A 27,956-nucleotide genomic window follows, 5' to 3' on the forward strand; every position below is an offset into this window, starting at 1 on the left:
CCCCCATTAGAGGGCACACTGCTGCAGGTCTGCGATGCTCTCGGTGCTTCAATCTGTCAAATACTCTCAGCACGTAAAACCCAAAACATGACGGCTACTTAAAAGATCAGTCTGACAGCGATTCATAGTCAATAAACATGAAGATTTCACAGAGAATTACAGAGGTTTTGGTGTGTAACCGTGGTGCGTTCAGGGTTTAAAGACACCCGGAGGGTCCAAGCGAGGTTTGACAACACTCCTACTCAAAATGTGATGTTACAAAATGTCATGTTAGGCATTTATTTACAAATGTATTCATACACTACGCTACTTTTATGAACCCAATACTTTTGTCTACTCATTTCAAGCTCCAAAACAATTGAGTTTAGTTTTCTTTACAAGAGATTTGAGAAATTTCAAAAAGCGAAAACATCAACTTTTCAGCTTTAGAGCCAAATTATGTCTGTGCATATCGCTCTGGGACACATTTGGGCGTTACTGTACAGAAAGATGAGTTTGTTGTCAACATTTTCATATGAAACACACAGAGGTCAGTTACTTGCAAAAACCCTTAAAAGGAGAATTTAAGAAGAAATCTAAAAATGCCCAAGAAGTCTTTACATTAACATAACACTCATGTTGTCCTCATGTTGTCCCCATGTTGTCCCTGTGTCACTCTGTTGCCCTCATGTTGTCCCATTGGTCCAGGTTGTTCTCATGTGGTTTCATGTCCCCTGTTTGTTCTCTGTTGTCCCATGTTGTTCATCACTGTGTCCCCTTTCTAGTTGACTCATGTGTCTCATGTTGCCCTGTTCATGGTGTCTCCATGTTGCACAGAATGTTGTCCCCATGTTGTCCTCATGTTGTCCTATATCAGTGTTCTTTTTAATTCTCCAAAATAACATGATTGACTCCAATGCTCTTTGCCAAGTACAAATCTCTACTTTCATTAATTTTGGGTCTATTTTATAGCATTGAAAACAAAGTGAAGTGTTGTTGAAATAGTGTGAGTAAAAGTTGACATATTCCAGAGATGATATTATCTCAATCACCAGTCCTTAATTTGTCTCAATAATTCCTAATTTCTGCTTTTCTAACTCAAACATTAGGTATAATTTCCTATAAATGAGGTTTATTGACCACAAATTCCTAAAATAACTAAAACTAAAGTTAATAAGTGCAGCCTTCCTCAGGCCCCGCCTACATCAAATACCCCGATGTGATTGGTGCAGCTCAGCTACGAGGGCATAATTAATGAGCAGCGTTACTCGATACCAGAGTGACTCGCTGAGCAAATTCAGATTGTGCGACAACAGTACGACGTAGAGAAAACGAGAATCTCGTCTGTATATTTAACGTGATTCCCGTTAGTTAGCAACGTGATTCCCGTTAGTTAGCAGGGACTAAAGGCTACATACGACAGCGATGGATCATTCTTTCCTCGAGTAAAAGTCGCAAGACGACAAATGGAAAAATCCTAAACATTTACAAGTTAAAGTCCTGCGTGTGAAAAATTAGGTAAAAGTACGTCGGCGTCACCAAATGTACCTGAAAATACTCAATGCCGTAAATTAGCCCCAGCGTGTTAAATATAGATTAATATATAAGTACCTGCACTTACGACATAACCTCGTCTGTTACATCTGTTTTTCTAAAAGTAACGGACTCTGAAAATGTTCCATCCAGTGATGATCGGACTCAGATTCGGGTTTTCACACAATACCGCCCGACGGATGTATCGGCAGACCGACATTATCAGCCGATATGTTGGCATATTGAATTTTAAAATAACCAAATATTTGTATCGTATCGGCTTTAAAAATCCTTCATCGGTCGGCTCTAGTCTGAATATAGGTTAAAAAAATAATAACCAACTGACAATAATTAGCAGAGTAAAAAAACTCCAAATATAAGAATCTGAAGCGTAGCAGAAGTATAAAGTGGCATCAAATGGAAATACTCTGCAAAGTACCTCATTATTTGTTTGTAAGTACAATTTCTGACCAAATGTACTTACATCATGTGTACTTTCATCATGCGTACTTATATCATGCGTACTTATATCATGCGTACTTATATCACGGGTTACTGCCCCCGAGGTGACGCCAGTTAAAGTGCAAACGGAGCAACAGCACTAAAGCCTAAAGTTCAAAAAGCCGAGAACAAGACGTTTTTAACTCAAATATCAGGTCTAATTCTATAGAAATGAGGGTTATTGACCATGAATCCCAAAAAGCAGTAAAACTAGTAAGGTGGTGGTGGTGGAAACTAAAAATAAAAGGCTGAAAAACAAACAAAAATGTCAAATTTTTGTCCTTTTTTTGACCCGGGAGGACAACACGAGGGTTAAAGTCTCCCGTTGTCCTCGGGGTCAAATTTGACTCATTTTTCAAAAAAGTTTCTAAAATTTGGGTTTAAAAATAAAATAAAAACATAACGTGGATGGATCCATACGACGCTCCTCACAAGTTAAATAACTGGTGAGTTCACATTAATGAAAAGCGTAGTGAGATAACTGTTGTGATTGGGCGCTATATAAATAAAACTGAATTAAATTTGGGCGTTTTATTTAATAAAAAAAAAGAAAAAAAAAGAAAAAAAAAGAAAAGAGACTGAACACTGAAGAAAGTGACAGAAATGTAGGGAAAAACAACAAAAACATCCCCAAAAATGCAGAAATCATCGACAAAGACATTGTAAAAAGTGAGATCTTAGGGAAAAGTTAGTCAAGAAGTGACGATAAAAACAACAAAAATGTCAAAAAAAAAATTATAAAAAAAAGGTTTGAGGAAAAGTTAGAAAACGTCAAAAAGTGACAAGAAATGTCGGAGAAAGTTTCAAAAACAACAAAAATCAACAAAAATGTCCCATAAAATCAACAAAGAACTTTGGGAAAAGTGTAAAAAGTGTCTTAAGGAGGTTTTAATTTTAAATTTTGACCCAGAAAAAGTAACTGTTGATACGGGAGACTGTCGCTGCACCATCCGTTCCACGGTAGCGGTCTGCTGTTAGCCTCCAGCGGAAAGCTAACGACGTTAGTTTAGCTAACAGCTAATTCAGGCTAACCGCTAGCTGCTAGCTTTGATTCAGCCTAAAACAACGTTACTCAAACTAAACGGCGGGAAAAGCAGCTCCAGCTAAATTAAGACTTTACAGTAATAATAAAGACAAGTATGGAGTGATTGTGTTTTTAAATGAGCTCAAGAAGAACTGACGTAACAGCTGTTAGATATTTTAACGGTTATTTTAACTTTTAAGGGTCTTGTACATGCTGTCTCAGCTAGCGGTTAGCCGAATTAGCCGTTAGCTAAGCTAACGTTAGCTTTCCGGTGGAGACTTTCTTTAACTGTCTATGGGAACAGATCGTGCAGTGTTGTAAATCTGCGTTCATCATGACATCATCATGACATCATCACGATATCATCATCATGACATCATCATGATATCATCATGACATCATCTTGCACATGCTCAGAACGGATCATGTACCGACAGAGACAACACGAGGGTTAAGAGAAAAAACGAAAAAAAAAAAACACTATTCTGCACACAAAGCCACAAAAATTAGCCCCGTAAAATGGCGTGATGCGTTATTTGGCCCGTGAACATGACCGGTGCTCACAAAGCGAAAGCGTGGAGGCGTCGTCCTGATGAAGGTCTGAGGGGCGACCCCACGCGGACTCGGCTCCAACAGGTGGACAAAGTTCAATAGCACCAACGAGGGAACTTTAATTTCTGTAGTCGGTGCTTAAAACTGGACTGGTCGGGTATTAACAGCCATAAATCTCTGATTACAACGCTAAATAAAATAATAATAAAGATCTAGAAATAGCAAATGAGCGCTGCTTTGGTATTTTTTAGCGGTATTTAAAGGTTGGCCGCTGCATGAAATCTTTGATATTAAGTCTGTGCAAACTATTTTTTTCTTTTACCCCTGGAAACAGCAGATTCTTTACTCACTGTACGTGCACACCGCCGCCGACCTGAGCTGCAAAGAAGCCCTGCCCCCCCCCCCCCCCCCCCCCCCCCCCCCCCCCCCCCCGCCAAGGACGCTTGTCAAAAAATACGGGGAAGCGTTGGCCGCCCTGGCGTGGCGGTGAAGACACGCAGCCTCGGCCAATACATGGATCCTAGAAACCTTTATAATTTACATATATAATGACAGGATTTGTATTGATAATTGGTCGCAGCGGAGTCTGTTAGCGGTTAGCTCACTCGTTAGCAGTTAGCTCGCTCATTAGCGGCTGAGCCGCAGCGGCGTGCAAGCAGAGCGAGCAGCTGCCAGACTAACATCTGTTGATTCTTGCAGGATTCACTGTGAGGGACCTTAAGAGACCATGTGGCCGGCAGCTAACGCTAACTGGAGACCATGTGGCCGGCAGCTAACGCTAACTGGAGACCATGTGACCGGCAGCTAACGCTAACTGTGTATATATTTCTGTTTTGGTTGATATGTATGTGTAAGCACAGTGTGAGTAACGATGCTCCAAAGACAAATTCCTTGTATGTGTCCTCATACCTGGCGAATAAAGCTGATTCTGATTCTGATGTGGCCGCCGGCTAACGCCAACTGGAGACCATGTGGCCGCCAGCTAACACTAACTGGAGACCATGTGGCCGCCAGCTAACGCCAACTGGAGACCATGTGGCCGCCAGCTAACGCCAACTGGAGACCATGTGGCCGCCAGCTAACGCTAACGGAAAACTATGTGACCAGCAGCTAACGCCAACTGGAGACCATGTGACCGGAAGCTAACGCTAACCGGTCCCTATCTGCTAACAACGTTACATCATATATCATAGGTAACCTAGCAATTATTAACTTTTCCTCCATTTTCTCAGAATTAATGTTTTGGTAGGAACCAAAGTTCACATTGTAGGTTTCTCCAGAATCAGCCAGCGTGAAGGACGTCTATTTTCCGATTGGCGTTAGCCGCTGAACCGCGTCATAGCTCATTAGCATAAAGTTGAGCTACTTTCAACTTTCTGATTGACGCCCAAAACGCGACGCCGACAGATTAGCCTCCTTGCAGCTGAGAGAAGCTTCCACTGAAGATGAATCCGGTAACTTTAGGAGCTCGAGTCGGCGGCGGTGTGAACGCACGGTTGGAGTAAAAGTATGTTTAGGAAAATAAAAAAAATCGGGGACAACGAAGACGACAATGACGTCAACCTGCGATGCACAGGGCCGCGCAATCCGCGAAAACAGACTCAGAATTCTCTGCAGATTTTCTGCAGATTTACAAAAAAAACAGACTCAAAGTAGACTCAGAACGTTAACACATCTCCACCACAAACCCCAAAAACACGCTAAATCCCTCCTATTTTCCTTCTGGATCACATTTTAAAAAACAAAATCCGTTAGGGCCTGGCGATGAGTTAGAGTCTGGGAGGTGTTGCTCGTCACTAAGACAGTCGCGGTCGGTTGTCTGAAGTCAGAAAGCAAAGGGGGGGCGGGGGTGGGGGGGGTGGGGGGTGCGAGGCCGTCTGAGGCGTTCTCTTAGTCGTCGTACTGGTTGTAGCCATCGAACTCGGCCTCGCTGCCGTTGTTGAAGGTCTCGGTGGGGTTGGTGCAGTACTTGTTGTCGTAGACCTGGCGCGGCAGGCCGTAGGTGGTCATGCCCTGCTGGGACGCCCGCTTGTTGGTTCCCATCTGCAGAGAGATGGTGGTGGTGTCGCAGTTCTCCAGGTCCAGCTTCCTGTCAAAGATGTGCCTCCTGGTCCCCGGGGCCGTCATGCCAGCCTGCCGGACACAGAGCAGCAGGGGGGTTTGAAAACAGACCTGGGACTACAGGTAGGCCCGGGTTGCCAGACCTTCCTACACAGCGCTGCGAAGGAGGGTCTGGCGAGTCCACACAGAATTCAGGGATGGGGGGGGGGAACGTGCACTGGTTTGTTGGTATTTCTTTAAACCAATTACAATTGTCTTGGGCGGGGCTAAGAGCCGGACGGAGCCACGGTGCCGCTGCTAAATAGTCTCAGCAGTTATGAACAGTGTCTTGAGAAAGTTTACCCCCCCCCCCCCCCCCCCCCCCAAGCTAAAGTTGATTAAAAAGAATAATAATAAAAAAAAAAAAACATCTTTGGGAAATTGATCTTAATGCTTTAATTTAAAAAAAGTTAGGAAAATCCAACCTTTAAAGACACCAATTTACTTTGTGAATGAATAATGTTTAATAAATAAATAAATAAATAAATAAATGTTTTTCCTTAAAATACAGGGGCATAAGTATACACCCCCCTATGTTAAAATACAGGGGCATAAGTATACACCCCCCTATGTTAAAATACAGGGGGCATAAGTATACACCCCCCTATGTTAAAATACAGGGACATAAGTATACACCCCCCTATGTTAAAATACAGAGGCCATAAGTATACAAGGGGGGGGGGGGCAAGGGTCATTTATCAGGATGCATAGTATGAATGTAGGCTACCTGACCCTTTAAATCGATGGCTCTCACCTGGCTGGCTCCCTTGTTGGTGCCCATCTGTAAGCTGATAGTTGATTGGTCCAGAGGAGTGTCCATCGCCATCTTGGAATCATACAGATGGCGTCGTGTGCCGTAAGACGTCATGCCTTTTTGACTGGCCAGCTTGTTGGTTCCCATCTAGAGACACAACGTGACATGGAGCAAGTTAAATATCTGAAAGCACACTCTCCGTCTGGGGACATGGGTGACACTCTGGGTTAAAAACTGATTTCAGATCAGACCTATGGATGGCAAAATGCCCCTAAATCTGTCATCTCCTTGGAGAAGACTGACTTAGACTATTTGGTGTGGGGGGGGGGGGTTTAGGCACCCTCCCTAAAAGTTACCTGTTTTTCAATACAAAATATGCAATTTCTATGACTGTCCTTGACTTAAGTAATTCTCAGTTGACTAACACTTGTGTGATTTTGTCGACTAATCCATTTGTTGATTTCATCGACAGAGCTGTGGCTTTGAGACTAGAAAAGCACGATATGAATGTTAATTAACCATCTTTAAAACCGAGTTTCTACACAATTAATCCCGTCAAAAGCACCACTTTATATCTTGTTTTAACCAGAAATGTGCTCATAAGTGCTCATTAGTGATTAAGCATGAATAAGCATGAATAAGCATAAAAAACGACTTATCAACTTACGAAATCTTTGCCGATAAGACCAAAACCTCAGATTAGTCGACTAATCGACTAAGAGGGGACGGCCCTAGCAGTGTCACTTCATTTTAAACCATTATTATTACCATATCTGTATATAAAAAGTTGGAAAAAGGTAGAAAAAGATTAATAAAGAATAAAAAGCGTGCTACAGAAGTCCACTGGGGGACCAATAGATGAGAAAACTTATGTAAAGCCACCGGCTGCAAAGCCCTTTGAGTACTAAGAGCCAATGTGTTGGAACAAAACAAAAAAAAAGAAATCCAGCCACAAAAAAAAAAAAGCAAAAAGAATTGGATCGTTTCTAAAAAAAAAAAGAAAAGAAATCAATGCAACGTCAACGTCGGGTACAGAGCAATGTGTGAATGGATCTCTCCCCCAAAGAATATCAAAATAACACAAACAAGGAATTTAAATATTTAAAACCAAATTTGTCTGTGACAGGGCTTGTTGTCATCTTATTTCTTCAAATAGATCTAGTCGGAGTTATGTCTTTATTTTTTAAATTTTTTTTCTGTATTATTTGCTTTAACTGTAAGATTTAATTTTGATTTGTATTTTCAAATGTTATAATGTCTGTGTGTGTAAAGTGAGGTCATAAAGAGTATTGTCACAAGAACAGATTGGAGGACTCCAGGAAGAAGAGCTTTTAGCTTATGCTAAGCTAATGGGGAACAAACCGTGTTGAACTAGCAGCGTTCAGAACGAGCCGCTAAGTTTCCACTTAGGGTTTTTGGTGTGAACTAGACTTCATATTGATAGGAAACCCTTGTCTTGCCTACATGTCTTTGTGTTTTGTTGTTTTAGTTGTCTAAATTTGTCTAGTCCATATCAATGTCCCATACAAATGTCTGTCCCGACGTGCTGGACCATGTTTAATGTTTCTGCAGAACAGGAACCTGCTGAACCCAGTTTATAAAACCGATTCAGGCCCGTTTATATTGTAATGTAATGTTACTTTTAACTTTCCTGTATAATAAATATGAATGAATGAATGAATGAATGAATGAACCCTTGACATCAATGATCCAGAGCAGGGGAGAGACGACTCAATGAAGAGGTTTCTGGGAAGATTTCCCTGTGATTTCAGCACAATAAAACCCAAATGTATCGGCCTGCAGAACGTCTAGTGGACACAAGGATCTACAACCCACAGACAAGCCATAAGAAGTCCTAAAACCACCATGTATCGGCCAGCAGAATGTCTCTGGACACATGGATCTACGACCCCACAGAAAGGCCATGAGGAGTCCTAAAACCACCATGTATCGGCCTGCAGAACGTCTCTGGACACCATGGAATCACGACCCCAAAGAAGGCAATAAGAAGTCCTTAAAACCACCATGTATCGGCCTGCAGAACGTCTCTGGACACATGGATCTACGACCCCAAAGAAAGGCCATAAGAAGTCCTAAAACCACCATGTATCGGCCAGCAGAACGTCTCTGGACACATGGATCTACGACCCCACAGAAAGGCCATAAGAAGTCCTAAAACCACCATGTATCGGCCTGCAGAAAAGTCTAGTGGCACAGGATCTACAAACCCCCAGACAAGCACATAAGAAGTCCTAAAACCACCATGTATCGGCCTGCAGAACGTCTTTGGACACATGGATCTACGACCCCACAGAAAGGCCATAAGAAGTCCTAAAACCACCATGTATCGGCCAGCAGAACGTCTCTGGACAAATGGAACTACGACCCCAGAGAAAGGCCAAAGAGTCCTAAAACCACCATGTATCGGCCTGCAGAATGTCTCTGGACACATGGATCTACGACCCCACAGAAAGGCCATAAGAAGTCCTAAAACCACCATGTATCGGCCAGCAGAATGTCTCTGGACACATGGATCTACGACCCCACAGAAAGGCCATAAGAAGTCCTAAAACCACATGTATCGGCCAGCGAATGTCTCGGACACATGGATCTACGACCCCACAGAAAGGCATGAGAAGTCCTAAAACACCATGTATCGGCCAGCAGAATGTCTGCGGACACATGGATCACGGACCCACAAGAAAGGCATAAGAAGTCCTAAAACCACCATGTATCGCCAGAAGAACTCTCTGGAACATGGATCTACGACCACACAGAAAGGCCATAAGAAGTCCCAAAACCACCAATGTATCGGCCAGCAGAAGTGTCTCGGACACTGGATCTACGACCCCAGAAAAGCCATAAGAAGTCTAAAACCACCATGTATCGGCCAGCAGAACGTCTTGGACACATGGATCTACGACCCCACAGAAAGGCATAAGAAGTCCTAAAAACCACCGTATCGGCTGCAAATCTTCTGGACACAGGATCTACGACCCCACAGAAAGGCCATAAGAAGTCCTAAAACCACCATGTATCGGCCAGCAGAACGTCTCTGGACACATGGATCTACGACCCCACAGAAAGGCCATAAGAAGTCCTAAAACCACCATGTATCGGCCTGCAGAACGTCTCTGGACACATGGATCTACGACCCCACAGAAAGGCCATAAGAAGTCCTAAAACCACCATGTATCGGCCAGCAGAACGTCTCTGGACACATGGATCTACGACCCCACAGAAAGGCCATAAGAAGTCCTAAAACCACCATGTATCGGCCAGCAGAATGTCTCTGGACACATGGATCTACGACCCCACAGAAAGGCCATGAGAAGTCCTAAAACCACCATGTATCGGCCTGCAGAATGTCTCTGGACACATGGATCTACGACCCACAGAAAGGCCATAAGAAGTCCTAAAACCACCATGTATCGGCCAGCAGAACGTCTCTGGACACATGGATCTACGACCCCAAAGAAAGGCCATAAGAAGTCCTAAAACCACCATGTATCGGCCAGCAGAACGTCTCTGGACACATGGATCTACCACCCCACAGGCAAGCTATAAGAAGTCATAAAAAATGTTTCCTCGGATCAGGGAGGCTCCAAAATCATGTTAGCAGATGTTGCCATGGTCCCGCTACACGTTCTGCGATGCCATGCTACATCCTGCTACGTCCTGCTACGTCCCACTACGTCCCGCTACGTCCTGCTGGGCCTTGTAACGCTGCACAGTGCCCTGCTATGCCATGAACTACTACAAACTACTATTGCTGTGAATGTTATTGCCCACTTCATTTTAACCCCAACCGGTCGTCAGACACCGCCTACCAAGAGCATGCCGGTGGATGCGTGTCTGGGCCGTGCGGGCGGGTCTCGTCCCAGGTTTTTTCCCCAAAGGGGAGGTTTTCCTCGACACTGTCGCCCGTGACTTGCTCTTGAGGAACCTACTAGAGACTGTTGGGTCCTTGTTAAAATTCTGGAGGTGGTCTAGACCTGCTCTATCTGTAAAGGGTCTCCAGATAAGCTTGGATATGAATTGATACATAAATAACAAATTGAATTGAATTCAAACCGCGTGTATCGGCCGACAGAAAATGTTGTGAGAACCGGACTAAAACCCCCCACGGCCAGCTGAGCGGTCCTAAAGAAGCCGCCCCCGGCTATGACTGCAGGAGATGATGGTTCGACCTCGCGGAGCTTACTCCGGGAGCGAAAGGCGGCGATGCAGCTTCTCGGGTACTTCACTCATAAGTCGTATGGAGTGGAAACCTTGGATTGGCATGAGCGAGAGGAGAGAGATGGAGACTGAGAGAGATGAGGAGAGGACGAGAGAGGAGAGAGAGAGGAGATGAGGGAGAGAGGACGAGACGAAGAGAGCAGGAGAGAGAGAGAGAGAGAGAGAGAGAGAGAGAGAGAGAGAGGAGAGAGAGAGGAGAGAGAGAGAGAGAGAGAGGAGGAGAGGAGGAGAGGAGGAGAGAGAGATAGAGAGAGGAGAGAGACTTCTCATACCACAATACAAGGCAAATGCAATAGAGAATTTTATATAATTATATTTTTTTTCCTATCTTTTTTTATTGTTTCAAAGTTCTTTAAGGACATGCAAATAATTGGTTAGAGTCTACAATTATATCATAAATTTCCTGTTTATTGTATTATTATTATAATATCATACATACTATATCAGTCGTGTGTGCAATAGGTGTGTGAGCGTGTATATATGTGTGTGTGCATATTGTGTGTGTGTGCGTTTATAGGTGTGTGTGTGGGTGTGTGTGTGGTGTGTGTGTGTGTGTGTGTGTGTGTGTGTGTGATGTGTGTTGTGTGTGTGTGTGTGTGTGTGGTGTCCCATTCCCAGGCAGAGCCATGAGGGTGGGACTGACTCGCGTGTATATGTGTGGTGTGGGTGTGTTGTGTGTGTGGTATGGTATATGTGTGTGCTGTGTGTGTCTCACCATCCCAGCAGAGCCCAGAGGGGGGACTGGACCTGTGTGGGTGTGTGGTGGTTGTGTGTGTGTGTTGTTTGTGTGTGTGTGTGGTGTGTGTGTGTGTGTGTGTGTGTTTCAAATCCAGCCAGAGCCATGAGGGTGGACTGGACCTTGTGTGTGGGTGTGGATGTGTGTGTTATATATGTGTGTGTGGGGTAAATATGTATGTGTATGTGTGTGGTGTGTGTGGGGTGTGTGGGTGTGTGTGTGTGGATGTGTGGGGTGCCTGGGTGTGTGTTGGTGGGTGTGTGTGTGTCTCACCATCCAGCCAGGCGCAGAGGGTGGATGGACTGTGTTTGTGTGTTGTGTGTGTGTGTGTGTGTTGTGTGTGTGGTGTGTATGGTCTCACATTGCACAGCCAGAGCCATGAGGGTGGACTGGACATGTGTGTGGTGTGTGTATATATTATGTGTGTGTGTGTGTGTGTGTGGGGGTGTGTGTTATAATTTATATATGTGTATGTATGTATGTATGTATGTATGATTGTATGTATGTAGTATGATGTATGATGTGTGTGTGTGTGTGTGTGTGTGTGTGTGTGTGTGTGTGTGTGTCTCACCATCCCGGCCAGGGCCATGAGGGTGGACTGGACCTGCGTGTGGTTGGCGTTCTCGAACAGGTCGTTGGCCTCGAAGATGTCGGGCAGCCTGAGGCCGTACTCCGTGATCGCCCGCACGAAGTTGCCGATGTTCTCCAGCTGGTGCCAGTTCTGGCTGGAGCGGTTGATCTTCCTCACGGAGCCCGGCTGCAGCACGTTGATGAGTCTACGGAGACAGGGACACACGAGGAGGACACCAGAGGGACAGTCAGAGATAACTGTGAAAATGAACGGAAACACCTTAAAATGTCTAAAACCAATCAGATGTCCCAGTCTGACCCTAAAACAGCGTCACGTGACGTCATCACCAGGTCTGTAATCGGCTTTGAAGCCGTTGGGTGGAAACACGTTTTCACATTTATTCACATGAGGTTTTTTAAACCGAACTTCAGATAATTTGATTGACAGGTGAATGGAGACGTAGCGTGTGTCCCGACACTCACTCGCACAGCAGGACGCCGTCCTTCAGACTCTCCATGAAGTTGTCCCCGATCCGTTTGCCCGTCACATCCTGGATCCACAGCCTCAGCTCCTCCTCCTTCTGGGGGTCATACTTCCCTGCAAGCTGGGGGGGAGAGACACAATTAAAGTCTTTCAGCTGAGTATTGCCTGTCTCCCGTCAAATCTCTCTGGTCCACAAGTGCTCGTCTCAGAATCTGTCTCTATCTGAACTATTATTATAATTTCAATGGAATCATGTCTTAGTCCCCATGTTGCCCCCATGTTGCCCCCATGTTGCCCCCGTGTTGTCCCCATGTTGCCCCCATGTTGTCCCCATGTTGCCCCCATGTTGCCCCCATGTTGTCCCCATGTTGTCCCCATGTTGCCCCCATGTTGCCCCCATGTTGTCCTCATGTTGTCCCCATGTTGTCCCCATGTTGTCCCCATGTTGTCCCCATGTTGTCCTATATCAATGTTCTTTATAATTCCCCAAAATAACATGATTGACTCCAACGCTCTTTGCCAAGTACAAATCTCTACTTTCATTAATTTTGGGTCTTATTCTATTTTATAGCATTGTAAAACAAATGGAAGTGTTGTTGAAATAGTGTTGAGTAAAAGTTGACATATTCCAGTCTGTGATTATCATCAACAACCATTCCTTTAATTTTAGTCTCAATAATTCCTAATTTCTGCTTTCCTAACGCAAACATTAGGGATAATTTCCTATAAATGAGGTTTATTGACCATAAATTCTAAAAATACCTGTAAAACTAAAGTTAATAAGTTAGTGTTACGTGGTGTTAAACGTCAAAAACGTGACAAACATTGAGAAAAAAAAACATCAAAAAGGGACAAAAACATAAGAGTTTTTCATTCATTTTTTCTTCTCTATAATTTAAACTGTTTACCATCCATTTTGACTATTTATTGAATTATGTATGTATGTATGTTATTTTGGTTGTCACACACACACACACACACACACAAACACGTAAATACACACACACACGGACACACACACACAAGCTTCCAGCCATCACACCAAACTTGGGAGAAACAGCTTTGCCAAACACTCCTCCCTCCCTCCATTTCTCTCTTTTAGGCTCTCTCCCCTCGCCCTCCTCCCTCCCTCTCCTCCGGCTTACATTTCTCTCTTTTAGGCTCTCTCCCCTCTCCCTCTCTTCCTCCTCCCTCTCCCTCTCTTCCTCCTCCCTCCCTCTCTTTTAGGCTCTCTCCCCTCTGGGTTTTCCAGAATCTTCCCTTTTACAGCGAGTTGACTATTTAGGCAAACGCCCGTGTGATGACGCTGGGATCGAGAGATTAGATATTAGATATCAGAGATTAGAGATTAGATATTAGATATTAGAGATTAGATATCAGAGATTAGATATTAGATATCAGAGATTAGAGATTAGATATCAGAGATTAGATATTAGATATCAGAGATTAGATATTAGATATCAGAGATTAGATATTAGATATCAGAGATTAGATATTAGATATCAGAGATTAGATATCAGAGATTAGATATTAGATATCAGAGATTAGATATTAGATATCAGAGATTAGATATTAGATATCAGAGATTAGATATCAGATATTAGATCTGAGTCCGAGCGGCCGCTGGTCGCCTGATGATACGATGACGACGCGTTTCATTCATGACCTGAACATGCATGTGGTTTTGACTTCAATCCTCGGGTGCAACTCTGGGTTTTTCTGAGTCAAAGTTTGAAATGGTGGAGCGCCCGGAGAGCTCCGTCGGTAGAGCGTGCGCCCATCCATAGAGGTCTACTCCATCCATAGAGGTCTACTCCATCCATAGAGGTCTACTCCATCCATAGAGGTCTACTCCATCCATAGAGGTCTACTCCTCGATGCAGAGGACCCGGGTTCGACTCAGACCTGCAGCCCTTTGCTGCACGGCTCCATCTATAGAGGTCTACTCCATCTATAGAGGTCTACTCCTCGATGCAGAGGACCCGGGTTCGACTCAGACCTGCAGCCCTTTGCTGCACGTCGTCCCTCCCCCCTCCCCCCTCTATCATATCTTCAGCTGTCCTGTCAATAGAGACCTAAAAATGCTTGTTTTTAATTTCTTTTTTTACTTTTGTGGCTTTTCCGCGATGTTTTGGCGACTTTTTTCAACATTTGTTGACTTTTTCTAAGCCTTTTGAATTTTTTTGCCCATATTTTTAAAGCTGTATATAACTTTTTTTAAACATTTTTGTCAATTTTTTGACGATTGTCAATTTAAGTAAAAACTAAGTTGTTTTTATCAATAGATTTTTTTTTTTTTTCAAATAGTAAAAAAATTTACTTAAACACCCAAAGTCAATAAAAAGTAGTGAACTCATCATTTATTTATATTCTTTTAAAGATTTCTTTTTTAAAGATTTTTTTGGGTTATTTCTGATTGTTTCTAGGCTTTTCTGCCTTTACTCTTGACAGGACAGTTAGGTTTTCTTTCAGTTATCTGAAAGAAAACCCCCAACTTCTGATATAGAAACTTTTTGAAAACGGGTCAAATTTGACCCGAGGACACCAGGACGGTGAAGTCTTGACCCCCGCGGCCATTTTCAGTCTTCTTCCCATTACCATGGGGGGTCCGACAACAGAGAGAGTCTACCTGTATGAGTGGAGATCCCTCCACACACCGACAAAGAAACAGTTCCACAGAAGCCGAGTCTTTGTCTCGCCATCCCGTCTCCTGTGTCTCGTCAGGACAGTGTAAACTGTTTACAGAAAGACACTTTCTCAAGTTCCCAGTCTGTCCTTAAAAGGCCGTGGCAGTGCCGAGAGGACGCTGATGTCCCCGTCTGTCTCTCGGCTGCTCTCTGACGTCACGCTGCTGGAACGATGACCCACAGAGCCCCGACACCTGGCTTTGATCTCAGCCTGATGAGACTACTGTAATGCACTTCACGTAACCATCAATAACCCAAACTCTGGTGACCAATAAGGTCGCTCTATGCAGGCAGAACCACATGTCTCTACATTTAAAGGGTGAAGACACCAGCGGAGTGGAGGGAGACGAGAACAAGGCGTTCAGCTAGTCTGTTGGTATGGAGTCGGCTACAGAAAATATTATATATATAATGATATTATTCATAATTATATATTATATTATATATATGATATATATAATATATAAATATATTATATATATATATATATAGGCTCTGTGGTATTAAAAGATTGTAATGTAAAGGTCATGCTTAATGATTCAAACAAGTGGATGAGTTGTTTAGTTGGATGAATATTTCATATATTAGGGATATTTCCTTTGGGAGCGGAGTCGGCTAGATCAAAGAGCGAAGAAAGAGGGAACACAGACAGGCAAGGGAGGAGAAAAACGACAGAGAGCCGCGAGAGAGACAGACACGAGTGAGAGCAGAAAAGACCAGAGAGTGAGAGACAGGACAGCGTGAGAGAGGAAAGACAGAGAGTGAGGAGAAGACACGTGCAGAGAAGAGCGACAGACGAGTGAGAGACAGACGAGTGAGAGCAGAAGAGGAAACGGAGAGAGGACAGCCCGAGTGCGGAGGAAAGACAGGAGTGCGGCCAGACCCAGCAGAGAGATGTGAGAAAGGCACAGATGAGAGAGAAAGACAGAGCGAGGGAGAGACAGACAGAGTGAGAGAGACAGAGACGAGCCAGAGAGTGAGAGAAAGACAGAGAGTGAGAGAAAGACAGAGAGTGAGAGAGGAAGGACAGAGGTGGAGAAAGACAGAGTGAGAGAGAAGCAGAGAGGAGAGAAGACAGAGAGCGCGACAGACAGAGTGAGAGGAGAGACAGAGGGAGAGACAGACAGAGGAGAGAGAAAGACAGGAGTGAGAGGAGAAAGACAGAGAGGTGAGAGAAAGACAGATGAGTGAGAGAAAGAAGGACAGAGTGAGAGACAGCCAGAGTGAGAGAGAAAGCCAGAGAGGGGTGGAGAGACAGACAGAGGAGAGAAAGACAGACAGAGTAGAGACAGTTCAGGGAGAGACAGAGAGGAAAGACAGGAGTACGTGAGAGAAATCACAGAGAGTGAGAGAAAGGACCACAGAGTGAGAGACAGACAGAGGTGAGAGAGAGAGCGTCTACTGTGACAGACTATGCAACACCAACACTCATAACATGGGTGAACCAGCTTTTTTTTGTTTTTTCTTTTAAATATTTTTTATGAAATCGTGGCATTTAAATGATTCTGATGAATGAATATACTCTTACTATTATTTTGCTTTTTTTGTTAAATCGGCATTAAAATGCGATACGATAGATCGGAAATGCCTAATACGGGCCTGCGATATACATCGGTAAACCAGGTTATACAGGCCAGAAGTCTTGGACCCCAGTCTCATTCAATGCGGTTTCCTTTAGCTTCATGACTATTCACAGTGTAGATTCTCATGAAACCGCTCAGAATATGAATGAACCACATGTGGAAATGGGATTAACAACAAAGTAGAAATAACTGAAAAACACGTCTTGTATTTAGTTTCTTCAAAGTACCCCCCCCCACACACCTGCAAAACGATGGTGGTTCTTCAATGAGCGTCAGAGGTAGGCCTGAACGGGGCCCCCCCCAGGGTGGGCTTGTCAGGGTTAATTAGTGGACTTTGCCTTATTATGGGGTTGGGACCATCAGCTGTGTTGTGCAGAAGTCAGGTTGATACACAGCAGACAGCCTATGGAAGACTGGTAGAGGAACTCATATAGGCAAAAGAAGAACCCAATCCCTTAAGAGAGAAGAGAAAGGAAATGAGTCATCATTACTTTAAGAAAATGAAGCGCAGCACTCTGGGAACATTGCAAAACTTTGAATGGTGTCCCCAAGTTCACGTCGCCAAAACCTCAAAGAGCACACGAAATGGCTCACATGAAGAACCGCCCCCAGAAAGGAAAACCCAGACCCCCCACGAAAAAGACCTAGACTCCCCAGCCTCAGAAATCAACGTTCCAGCAGCTGAGATCAGAGAGCGCTGACACACCAAGTTCTAGCAGCAGACCATCTCTGAAACAACTGGTAAGAGGAGTACTGGATCAGGCCTCATGGTACCACTACAGCTAGGACCACGGCTAAGGAGAGGAATCAAGACGCTAGGATACCCAGGCAAGTAAAGGAATCACGCCGGATCACACCCTGCTAAGGAGAGGAAAAGCTAGAGGACCCGCTGGGAGGACTAGCCGAACCACGCTGGAAGTTAGATACATCGAGAGAAACACTAGACCACGCTAGGGAGAAACACTGCTAGGAGGAAAACGCAAGGATAGGAAACCACGCAGCAACCAGGGAAGGAGAGTAACAAGCCTAGGCAACCAATGCTAAGGAGAGGAAACAAGGCTAGGAAACCACATCGTACGGAGAGGAAAAAAAAACCCAACAGGCTAGGATACACTGCTAAGGAGAGATAACAAGGCAGGAAACCCACGGCTAAGGAGAGGAAACAAGGCTAGGATACACTGCTAAGGAGAGAGGAAACAAGGCTAGGACCCGAAACCACTGTAAGGAGAGGGAAACAAGGAAATAGGAAAACCACGGCTAAGAGACGGAAACAAGACTAGGAACCATGCTAAGGAGAGGACACAAGGCTAGGAAACCACGCTAAAGGAGAGGAAAACAAGGTAGGATACCACTGCTAAAGAGAGGAAGAAAAAGGAAGAAACCACGGAAGGAGAGGAAACAAGCGCTAGGATACCAATGCTAAGGAGAGGAAAAACGGATAGGAAACACCGGCTAAGGAGAGGAAACCACTGCTAAGGAGAGGGAACAAGGCTAGGAAAACACTGCTAAGGAGAGGAAAAAAGGGCTAGGACCACTGCTAAGGAGAGGAAAACAGGCTAGGAAACCATGCTAGGGAGAGAGATCATAGGGCTAGGAAACCACGGCCTAAGGAGAGGAAACAAGGCTGAAACCAGCTAAGGACGAGGAAAAAAGGCTAGGAAACCACTGTAAGGAGAGGAAACAAGGCCTACGGAAAACCACTGCTAAGGAGAGGAAACAAGGCTAGGAAACCACTGCTAAGAGAGGAACATAGGCAGGATACCACTGCTGAAGGACGAGGAAACAAGGCTTACGCAGCGGACAGGTTGGAAACGCACTGCGAAGAGTAGGAAACAAGGCAAGGAAAACCACGCTTAAGGCGAGGACAACAAGGTAGGAAACCAAGGTAAGAGAGAAACAAGCAAAGAGGTCTGTTGGACGACAACACAAGGAATGGACATGCAGACCAGTGGAAGATCTGGGTTTGGGTCGGATTGAGATCCAGGTACTGAGATCTTTGGTTTCCAACACGCCGTGTCTTGGTGAGCGTAGGACAGGGAGAAAAGGGGACAGAGGAGTCTACATTCACTGGTTCCACACGTGGGCATGGAGGAGGACGGTGTGATGGTGGTGTTGGGGGGGGGCTTGTGGTGACACTGTTGGGGATTTATCTGTATTAACCAGCACGGCTTCCACCACAGTACCCTACCAGCACGGCCACCACAGCACCCGAACCTAGCAGCGCCAGCCGGAACACATGCACCCACCCATGAACCCTGACCCGCACGGCTCACCACAGAAGAACCACTAACGCCACACAGCACCTAAAGACGCCTCCACAGCACCTGAACCAGCCACGGCACCACAGCACACTGAAAACAGCACGGCCAAACAGCACCCTGACACCAGCAACGGCCACACAGCACCCTGAACCAGCATGCCATCCCATCCGGTTTGCGTTTACTTGGCCCATCATTTATATTTCATTAGGACAACGACCCCAAACACCCCCCCAGGCTGTGTAGGGGCTATTTGACCCAGAAGGAGAGTGATGGAGTGCTGCACCTCCACAGTCCCCGGACCTGAACCCAGTCCAGATGGTTTGGGGGGAGCTGGACCGCTGAGTGAAGGCTAAAGGGCCGACAGGTGCTGAGCATCATGGGAACTCCTTCAAGACTGTTGGGAAACCATTTCAGGTGAAGACCTCTTAGAGCTCATCAAGAGAACACCAAGAGTGCAACGCAGTAATCAGGGCAAAGGGGGGGGGGGGGGGGGGGGGGGGGGGGGGTACTTTGAAGAAACTAGAATATTAGACACGTTGTTAAGTACATAATTCCACGTGTTCATTCATAGTTTTGATGATTTCAGTGTTTCAGTGATAATCTACAATGTAAATAGTCATGAAGATAAAGGAACCGCATTGAATAAGAAGGGGGTCCAGACTAGATCCACCAGACTAGATCCACATCAGGATAAATAAGGCTCCAACGTTCAGCTGAATCAATTTAGGAAATACCCAGCCCCTCCCTCTCTCTCTATGTCTCTCTCTATGTCTCTCTATGTCTCTCTATGTCTCTGTGTGTGTGTGTGTCTCTCTCTATGTCTCTGTGTGTGTCTCTTTCTTTGTGTGTGTGTGTGTGTGTGTCTCTCTGTGGGGGTGTCCTATCTCTTGGTGTGTGTGTGTGTGTGTGTGTGTGTGGTTCCTGTGTGTGTGTGTGTGTGTGTTTCTTCGTGTGTTGTGTGTGTGTGTGTGTGTCTTGTCGGTGTGTGTGTGTGTGTTCGTCTGGTGGTGTGTGTGTGTGTGTTGTCTCTCGTGTTGTGTCTCGTGTGTGTGGTGTGTGTGTGTCTCTGTGTGTGTGTGTGTGTGTGTGGTGCTTGAGTGTGTGGTCTCTTTGGGTGGTTGGCTCCGTGTGTGTGTGGTTCTCTATGTGCTGTGTGGTTGTGTGTGTGTCTTTTGTGTGTGGTGTGGTGTGTGTTGTGGTGTGTGTATTGTGTGTGTGTGTTTCGTCCTGTGTGTGTGTGTGGGTGTGTGGTGTGCTGCTTGTGTTGGTGTGTTGTGTGTGTGTGGTCTCATGTGTGTGTGTGTGTGTGTGTGTGTGTGTCTCTGTTTGTGTGTGTGGTGTGTTGTTCTCTGTGTGGGTGTGTCTGGTGGTGTGTGTGTTCGTGTTGTGTGTGTTGTTGTCGTGTGTGTTGGTGGGTCTGTGTGTGTGTGTGTGTGTGTGTTCATAGAGATGAAAAGACGTTTAACTACATATATGGACAGGGCGTTTACCAGGTGAGTAAAGATATTAAGTTACTAAAGAAGTGTTGGCATCGCAGTTAAAATAACTCGTGTCTCCTCCGGGACAGGAAGCTGAATGTCTCCGAGTGGTGGACAAAACGAGACATCTGAGGACGTCTTCTTGGGCTTTTTTTTGGGGAACACTGATCCACATTTTCCACCATTTTAAAGATGATTTTTTAATTAATTAATTAATTAATTAATTTTTGACAGGACAGCCAAATGAGAGAGGTTGGGGGGGAATGGACACAAGTCGGACCTGAACCCTAAACCTCTGCATCGAGGCATTAAAACCTGACCAGACCCGCGCGCCCCCCCCTCCGCTGGACCAACCCGGGCACCCGGGCACCCTCGCGACCCCCTCGAGCCCGGACCCGGCCGTGACGTACCTTACTCTTGACCTCGGCAGAGAGCCCGAAGGCTGGTCCGCTCCGGAAATGCGTCGCCATGCTGTCTGCGCTTTAAAGATGGAGGACCCGGGTCCCAGCTGTCCGTCCGAGGCGGGAAACCACGCGCACACTCCCCAAAAAGATCCCCGGGGTGTCTCGTCTACCTCAAAGTGCTCGCCGCCCTCGTGCTCCGACCTGCTCGCGAGGCTCTCAGACAACCCTCCCGACCACTTTTCTGAATCTTTTTTAAACTCTTGCCGTGTGTGTGTGCTCTCTGATTGGCTGGTCGCCGACGGCCAATCAGGACGCAGCCTCCTCATTGGTGGGAGTGATGTCACCGCTCGGGAATGGGGATTAGCTGCAGAGATAAAAAAAAATAAAAAAATAAATAAAATAAAAATCAATTAACCCTTGTGTTGTCCACGTTTTTTTTTTTTTTTTTAAATCAAATTGTTATTTTATTTTCATACAAACACTGAACAAATAGTGATGTACAGCCACTGCCAATAATAATATTATTATTTAGTCATAATCATAATCATAATAAAGGGCAGGCTATGTGTCCTCAAATATCTCGTTTTGTCCTAAACGCAAAGACATTGCTGTCCCAGTGGAAGACATCTAACAAGCTGACATCGCAGAGGTTTTACTGTCTTTTTATTAATAAAAACAACAACAATAGCTCAAATTAATGGATCAAAATAGTTGGAGATCAGTTTAATAATTAACGCACTCATCTCTGCGGCTCTAACTGACGCAGCACGTGTGACATGACGCCTGACGTCACTCTGGGGGCAGTGAGGGGTCGTCCCCCCCACCCCCCCCACCCCCCCCAAAGATGATGAGGAGAGGAACGCAGCTGATTCAGAGGAGAGGATGGGGGGGGGGGGCTCCCCCGCACTGCATGATTCACCCTCTCACTGTGTGTGTGTGTGATTGTATGTCTGTGTGAGTGTGTGTGTGTGTGTGTGTGTGTGTGTCTCTGTGTGATTGTATGTCTGTGTGTGTGTGTGTGTCTCTGTGTGATTGTATATCTGAGTGTGTGGTGTGTGTGTGTGTGTGTGTGTGTGTGTGTCTCTGTGTGTTTGTATGTCTGTGTGAGTGTGTACAGTATTTGTATCAGTGTTTGTGTGTGTGTGTGTCTGTCTGCCTGTCCTTACTTACTGTGTGTGTGTGTGCGCGTGTGTGCCTGTCTGTCTGTCGGTTTGTGTGTCTTTCTGTATGACTGTCTGTCCTTGCTTAGTGTATGTGTGTGTCTGTGTGAGCGTGTATTTGTGTGAGTGTGTGTGTGTTGTGTGTTTTGTGTGTGTGTGTGTGTGTTTGTGTGTCGGTGATGGCTGTCCTTGCTTAGGTATGTGGGTGTTTGTGGGAGCGTGTATTTGTGGTGTGTGTGTGTGTGTGTGGTGGTGTGTGTCGTGTGAGCGTGTATTTGTGTGGGTGTTGTATGTGTGTCTGTGGGCGTGTATTTGTGTGTGTGTGTGTGTGTGTGTGTGTCTGGTGCGCTGTTGTATTGTGTGTGTGTGTATTTGTGTGTTTTCTTGTGGCGTGTGTGGGTTTGTTGTGAGCGTGTATTTGTGTGTGTGGTGTGTGTGTGTGGTGTTGGTGTTTGTTGTGAGCGTGTTTTGTGGTGTGTGGTATGTGTGTGTGGTTGTGTGTGTGTGTGTCTAAATGAGCATGACTTGTGCAAATCTTTCTGCTGAATGTGTGTGTGTGTGTCTCTCTCTCTCTGTGTGTGTGTGTCTCTCTCTGTGTGTGTGTGTGTGTGTGCAGGCTGTTTATGGAGATCTGCTGGTCCCAGGACCCATGTCCTCCTGAGACTGTCCTCCCCAAGCGCGTCAAAAAGGGACGCCAATAGTCCCACGCACGCACACAGACACCAAAAGACACAAAGACACACACACACACACACGCAGAGAGACACACACACTAAGGGAGGACAGACAGACACACACAGACACAAAGACACAGAGACACACACGTGCACACACACAGAGACACACACACTAAGGGAGGACAGACAGACACACACGCGCACTCTCACAGACACACACAGAAGACACAAAGACACAGAGACACACACGCACGCACACACACAGACAGAAAAACACAGAGACACACCCACTGAGGACAGACAGACACACAGACGCAAACACGCAGAGACACATAGACACACAGACAGACAGACAGATAGCCACGCTAAGTGACGACAGAGAGACATACGCAGAGACACACACACACACACACACACACACACACACTAAGCGAGGGTCTTATAAACATTTCACAGTGAGAACAAGAAGCACACACGTGGAATGTGGACACTTTATTTGGGCATGCTGGGAGAGGGACGGGCCTGAGCCAGAGGGACGGAGCTGTGATGTCTCCTGAGAGAAGAATCCCTCGCAGTTAAAACCAGACACGGCAGTCCCATTATTTACAGCGTGGGGGGGGCTTCACGGTTTACACTGCCCCCCCCCCGTAAATCAGCCCCCGAGGCTTCTGGGTATACGTCTCCGGAGTGGCAGGGCCTCGGGGACCTGATGAGTAACGAGACCTCGTTCAGGGGAAGGACAGCTAACGTGTCCCAGTGTCATGGACTGCAGGAGGGAGGAGGTCTGCGGTAGTGGTCTCTGTACGTACTGTCCCTTTAAACAGCTGCTGGTGTTTTAGGGGGGCACGTTTCTGTCGGGTGGCGAGATCCTGACGGTCCAAACTGAGAGACAAAACGCCACGTTAGACAAACGCTCATTTCTAATGACAGAGAGGTGTTTACTGATCTCAAGAAAAATGGGAAATTCCGGTGTTCCAGCGGCAAAATCAGTCACAAAGCACAGAATATAAATATAAATATAAATGAAATACTAGGAAAAATATACATACATACAATATGCATGAATATGAATAAATTAAAAGAACAAATATTTGAATGTATACAGGATGGGAAAACAAATATGTGCAAATGCTTAAATAATATGCTAAGATGTAAATAAACCAATTGTGCAGGTTGCACTTAGTGCAGATGTGTAAATAAACATACGTTGTAGTGAAAGCTACGTCACAGTGGGGAGCTACGTCACAGTGGGGAGCTACGTCACAGTGGGGAGCTACGTCACAGTGGGGAGCTACGTCACAGTGGGGAGCTACGTCACAGTGGGGAGCAGACGCCTCCCGATACGATATCATCACGATACTTATGCCACGATACAATGTTATTGCGATTTTAAACATACAGCAATATATATTTTTTAAGATTATTTTTTGGGGCTTTTCCGCCTTTAATGGACAGGACAGATGATATAGAGAGATAGATAGATAGATAGATAGATAGATGAGGGATAGATATATAGATAGATATCAGATAGATAGATAGATAGATAGATGAGAGATAGATAGATAGATGAGATGATAGATAATAGATAGAGATAGTAGATAGTAGATAGATAGATGATAGATAGATGATAGATGATAGATGTAGATAGAATAGATAGATGATAGATAGATGATATAGTAGTAGATAGATAGATATAGATAGATAGAGATAGATAGAGAAGATGAAGATAGATGAAGATAGATGATAGGATAGATGATAGATATATAATAGATAGATAGTATATATAGATGATAGATAGATGATAGATAGATAGAGATAGATATGATAGATAGATTGATAGATAGATGAGAGATAGATATATGAAGATAATGATAGATGATAGATATATAATAGATAATAGTAGATATATAGTAGATAGAAATGATAGATAGATGATGATGATGATAGATGATGATATAATAGATAGATGATAGAGATATGATCGATGATAGATAGATAGATGATAGATAGATAGATAGTAGATAGATGAGATGATGATATATAATAGATATGGATAGATAAATGATAGATAGATAATAGATAGATAGATAGATAGATAGATAGATAGATAGATAGATGATAGAATAGATAGATAGATAGATAGATTAGCTGATAGATGAAGATGATAGATAGATAGTAGAGATATAGATATAGTAGATGATGTAGATAGATGGATGATTCTGTTATCTGTATAATTTTTATTTATTACCTTTTTTCCAACTTCCAACTGACCTCGTCATTTAACATCTGTTTCATTTAAAAAGAAACATTTCTCTGTTTGTTCATCTCATTTCAATTTTACAATAAAAGATCCATACTTGGTGTATTGATACAGTATTGCCACTGAAAATATCATAATACTATGTTGTATCGACCCCCCCCCCCCCCCTCCCTTAATCGAGACGTGATGAGTCATGAAATCTGACAAATTGCAGACGGAGGACTTAAACAGTTTTGGAAGAAAGATGCAAAATAAATATTAAATTAATTAAAACAGGAAAGGGGAGGGAGGGAGGGAGGGAGGGAGGGGGGGAGATTAGTGCCGTTTCAGGAGCTCTGAAGGGCATTTCTCCCCTCTGCCCCCCCCCCCCCCCCCCCGACCCCTCTCCTCACTCCGCCTGGCTATTTATGGAAGAAGTCCTCGAGGATCCGGCGCTACTCCCAGGAGCTGTGAGGTCATCATAACTGCACAGGGACTCAAACCTGCTCACGTCCTCCTGTCTGTCCTGTTACACCCAGAGACACGCTCACGTCCTCCTATCTGTCCTGTTACACCCAGAGACACGCTCACGTCCTCCTATCTGTCCTGTTACACCCAGAGACACGCTCACGTCCTCCTATCTGTCCTGTTATACCCAGAGACACGCTCACGTCCTCCTATCTGTCCTGTTACACCCAGAGACACGCTCACGTCCTCCGATCTGTCCTGTTACACCCAGAGACACGCTCACGTCCTCCGATCTGTCCTGTTACACCCAGAGACACGCTCACGTCCTCCTATCTGTCCTGTTACACCCAGAGACACGCTCACGTCCTCCTATCTGTCCTGTTACACCCAGAGACACGCTCACGTCCTCCTATCTGTCCTGTTACACCCAGAGACACGCTCACGTCCTCCGATCTGTCCTGTTACACCCAGAGACACGCTCACGTCCTCCGATCTGTCCTGTTACACCCAGAGACACGCTCACGTCCTCCTATCTGTCCTGTTACACCCAGAGACACGTCTCACGTCCTCCTATCTGTCCTGTTACACCCAGAGACACGCTCACGTCCTCCTATCTGTCCTGTTACACCCAGAGACACGCTCACGTCCTCCTATCTGTCCTGTTACACCCAGAGACACGCTCACGTCCTCCGATCTGTCCTGTTACCACCCAGAGCACGCTCACGTCCTCCGTCTGTCCTGTTACACCCAGAGCAACGCTCACGCCTCCATTCGTCCTGTTACACCCCAGAGACACGCTCACGTCCTCCTATCTGTCCTGTTACACCCAGAGACACGCTCACGTCCTCCTATCTGTCCTGTTACACCCAGAGACACGCTCACGTCCTCCTATCTGTCCTGTTACACCCAGAGACACGCTCACGTCCTCCTATCTGTCCTGTTACACCCAGAGACACGCTCACGTCCTCCGATCTGTCCTGTTACACCCAGAGACACGCTCACGTCCTCCGATCTGTCCTGTTACACCCAGAGACACGCTCACGTCCTCCGATCTGTCCTGTTACACCCAGAGACACCTCACGCCTCCGATCTGTCTCTTTACACCCAGAGACACGCTCACGTCCTCCTATCTGTCCTGTTACCCCCGAGACACTCTCACGTCCTCCGATCTGTCCTGTTACACCCAGAGACACGCTCACGTCCTCCGATCTGTCCTGTTACACCCAGAGACACGCTCACGTCCTCCTCTGTCCTGTTACCCCAGAGACACGCTCACGTCCTCCGTCGTCCTTTCAACCAGAACGCTCACGTCCTCCGATCTGTCCTGTTACACCACAAGACACGCTCACGTCCTCCTATCTGTCCTGTTACACCCAGAGACACGCTCACGTCCTCCGATCTGTCCTGTTACACCCAGAGACACGCTCACGTCCTCCGATCTGTCCTGTTACACCCAGAGACATGCTCACGTCCTCCGATCTGTCCTGTTACACCCAGAGACATGCTCACGTCCTCCTATCTGTCCTGTTATACCCATAGACATGCTCACGTCCTTCTATCTGTCCTGTTATACCCAGAGACACGCTCACGTCCTCCGATCTGTCCTGTTACACCCAGAGACACGCTCACGTCCTCCGATCTGTCCTGTTAACCACCCAGAGACATGCTCACGTCCTCCGATCTGTCCTGTTACACCCAGAGACACGCTCACGTCCTCCGATCTGTCCTGTTACACCCAGAGACCCTCACGTCCTCCTATCTGTCCTGTTACACCCAGAGACATGCTCACGTCCTCCTATCTGTCCTGTTATACCCAGAGACACTGTCTCTTCAAAGGCTTTTTCTTCAGACACATGATCCTTCTCTAGTCAGAGCTTCTGACAACGTGACTAATCATTCTCATACAAGTACTTAGGATCTTTTTTTTTTTTAAAGGTTATTTTTGGGGCTTTTCCACCTTTAATTTATAGGACAGCTAGGTCAGAAAGGGGGAAGACATGCAGGATATCATCACAGGTCAGATTTGAACCTTTGACCTCTGCAAACACCTCATAGTATATGTGCGCCTGCTCCACCCACTGAACCAACCCGGCCACCTTAGGATCCATTATTGATTATTGAAGTTTTTTAAGCCAAATACTAGTTTGCTTGGTAAGAAAGGCCAGCAGCGCCTGTATTGCCTCAGGAAGCTGTCTGAGTTTAGTGTGGACAAGACCCTGAGCACCCTTTTCTACAGGTCCTTTGTTGAGTCAGTTGTCACCTTCTCCTTAAGCTGCTGGTATGGTCCATGACTCTAAAACAAACAGAGCTCCCTCTCCAGGTTCACCAAGGCGAGCAGCTGCATCACAGGATCCAAGCAGAAAGAACCGGAGGAGCTTCATCACAAGCAGATGTCAAGAAGGGTTAAATCCATCCTGTCAGATAGTTCTCATCCCTCACAGGCTGGAGTTCACTCACATACATCCATACACACATACTGTACATACTGTTCAAACATATATTGGGGTGTCCAATAGCTTATACACAA

The 27,956-nt window shown here is 45.5% G+C and overlaps 2 protein-coding genes across 2 annotated transcripts in view; both read right to left on the reverse strand.

The window, feature by feature from the left end:
- tmem205 (transmembrane protein 205) overlaps positions 1–660 on the reverse strand; it is a 16,831-nt gene extending 16,171 nt beyond the window's left edge. The window contains exon 1 of the mRNA XM_032511866.1: positions 656–660. The gene's annotated coding sequence lies outside the window, so the exon portion shown is untranslated. The remainder of the gene's footprint in view (positions 1–655) is intronic.
- Positions 661–4,136: 3,476 nt separating this feature from the next.
- cnn1b (calponin 1, basic, smooth muscle, b) lies at positions 4,137–21,105 on the reverse strand. Its single transcript, XM_032511875.1, has 5 exons — positions 20,892–21,105; positions 12,472–12,593; positions 11,990–12,194; positions 6,444–6,590; positions 4,137–5,722 (listed from the first exon to the last, which is right to left on the reverse strand). Exons 1-5 carry the CDS (start codon positions 20,949–20,951, stop codon positions 5,480–5,482), a joined length of 777 nt encoding a protein of 258 aa, XP_032367766.1. The 5' UTR covers positions 20,952–21,105; the 3' UTR covers positions 4,137–5,479.
- Between the last annotated feature and the right edge of the window lie 6,851 nt (positions 21,106–27,956).

Source organism: Etheostoma spectabile, unplaced genomic scaffold, assembly GCF_008692095.1.
Source record: "Etheostoma spectabile isolate EspeVRDwgs_2016 unplaced genomic scaffold, UIUC_Espe_1.0 scaffold50, whole genome shotgun sequence".
Lineage (NCBI taxonomy): Eukaryota > Metazoa > Chordata > Actinopteri > Perciformes > Percidae > Etheostoma > Etheostoma spectabile.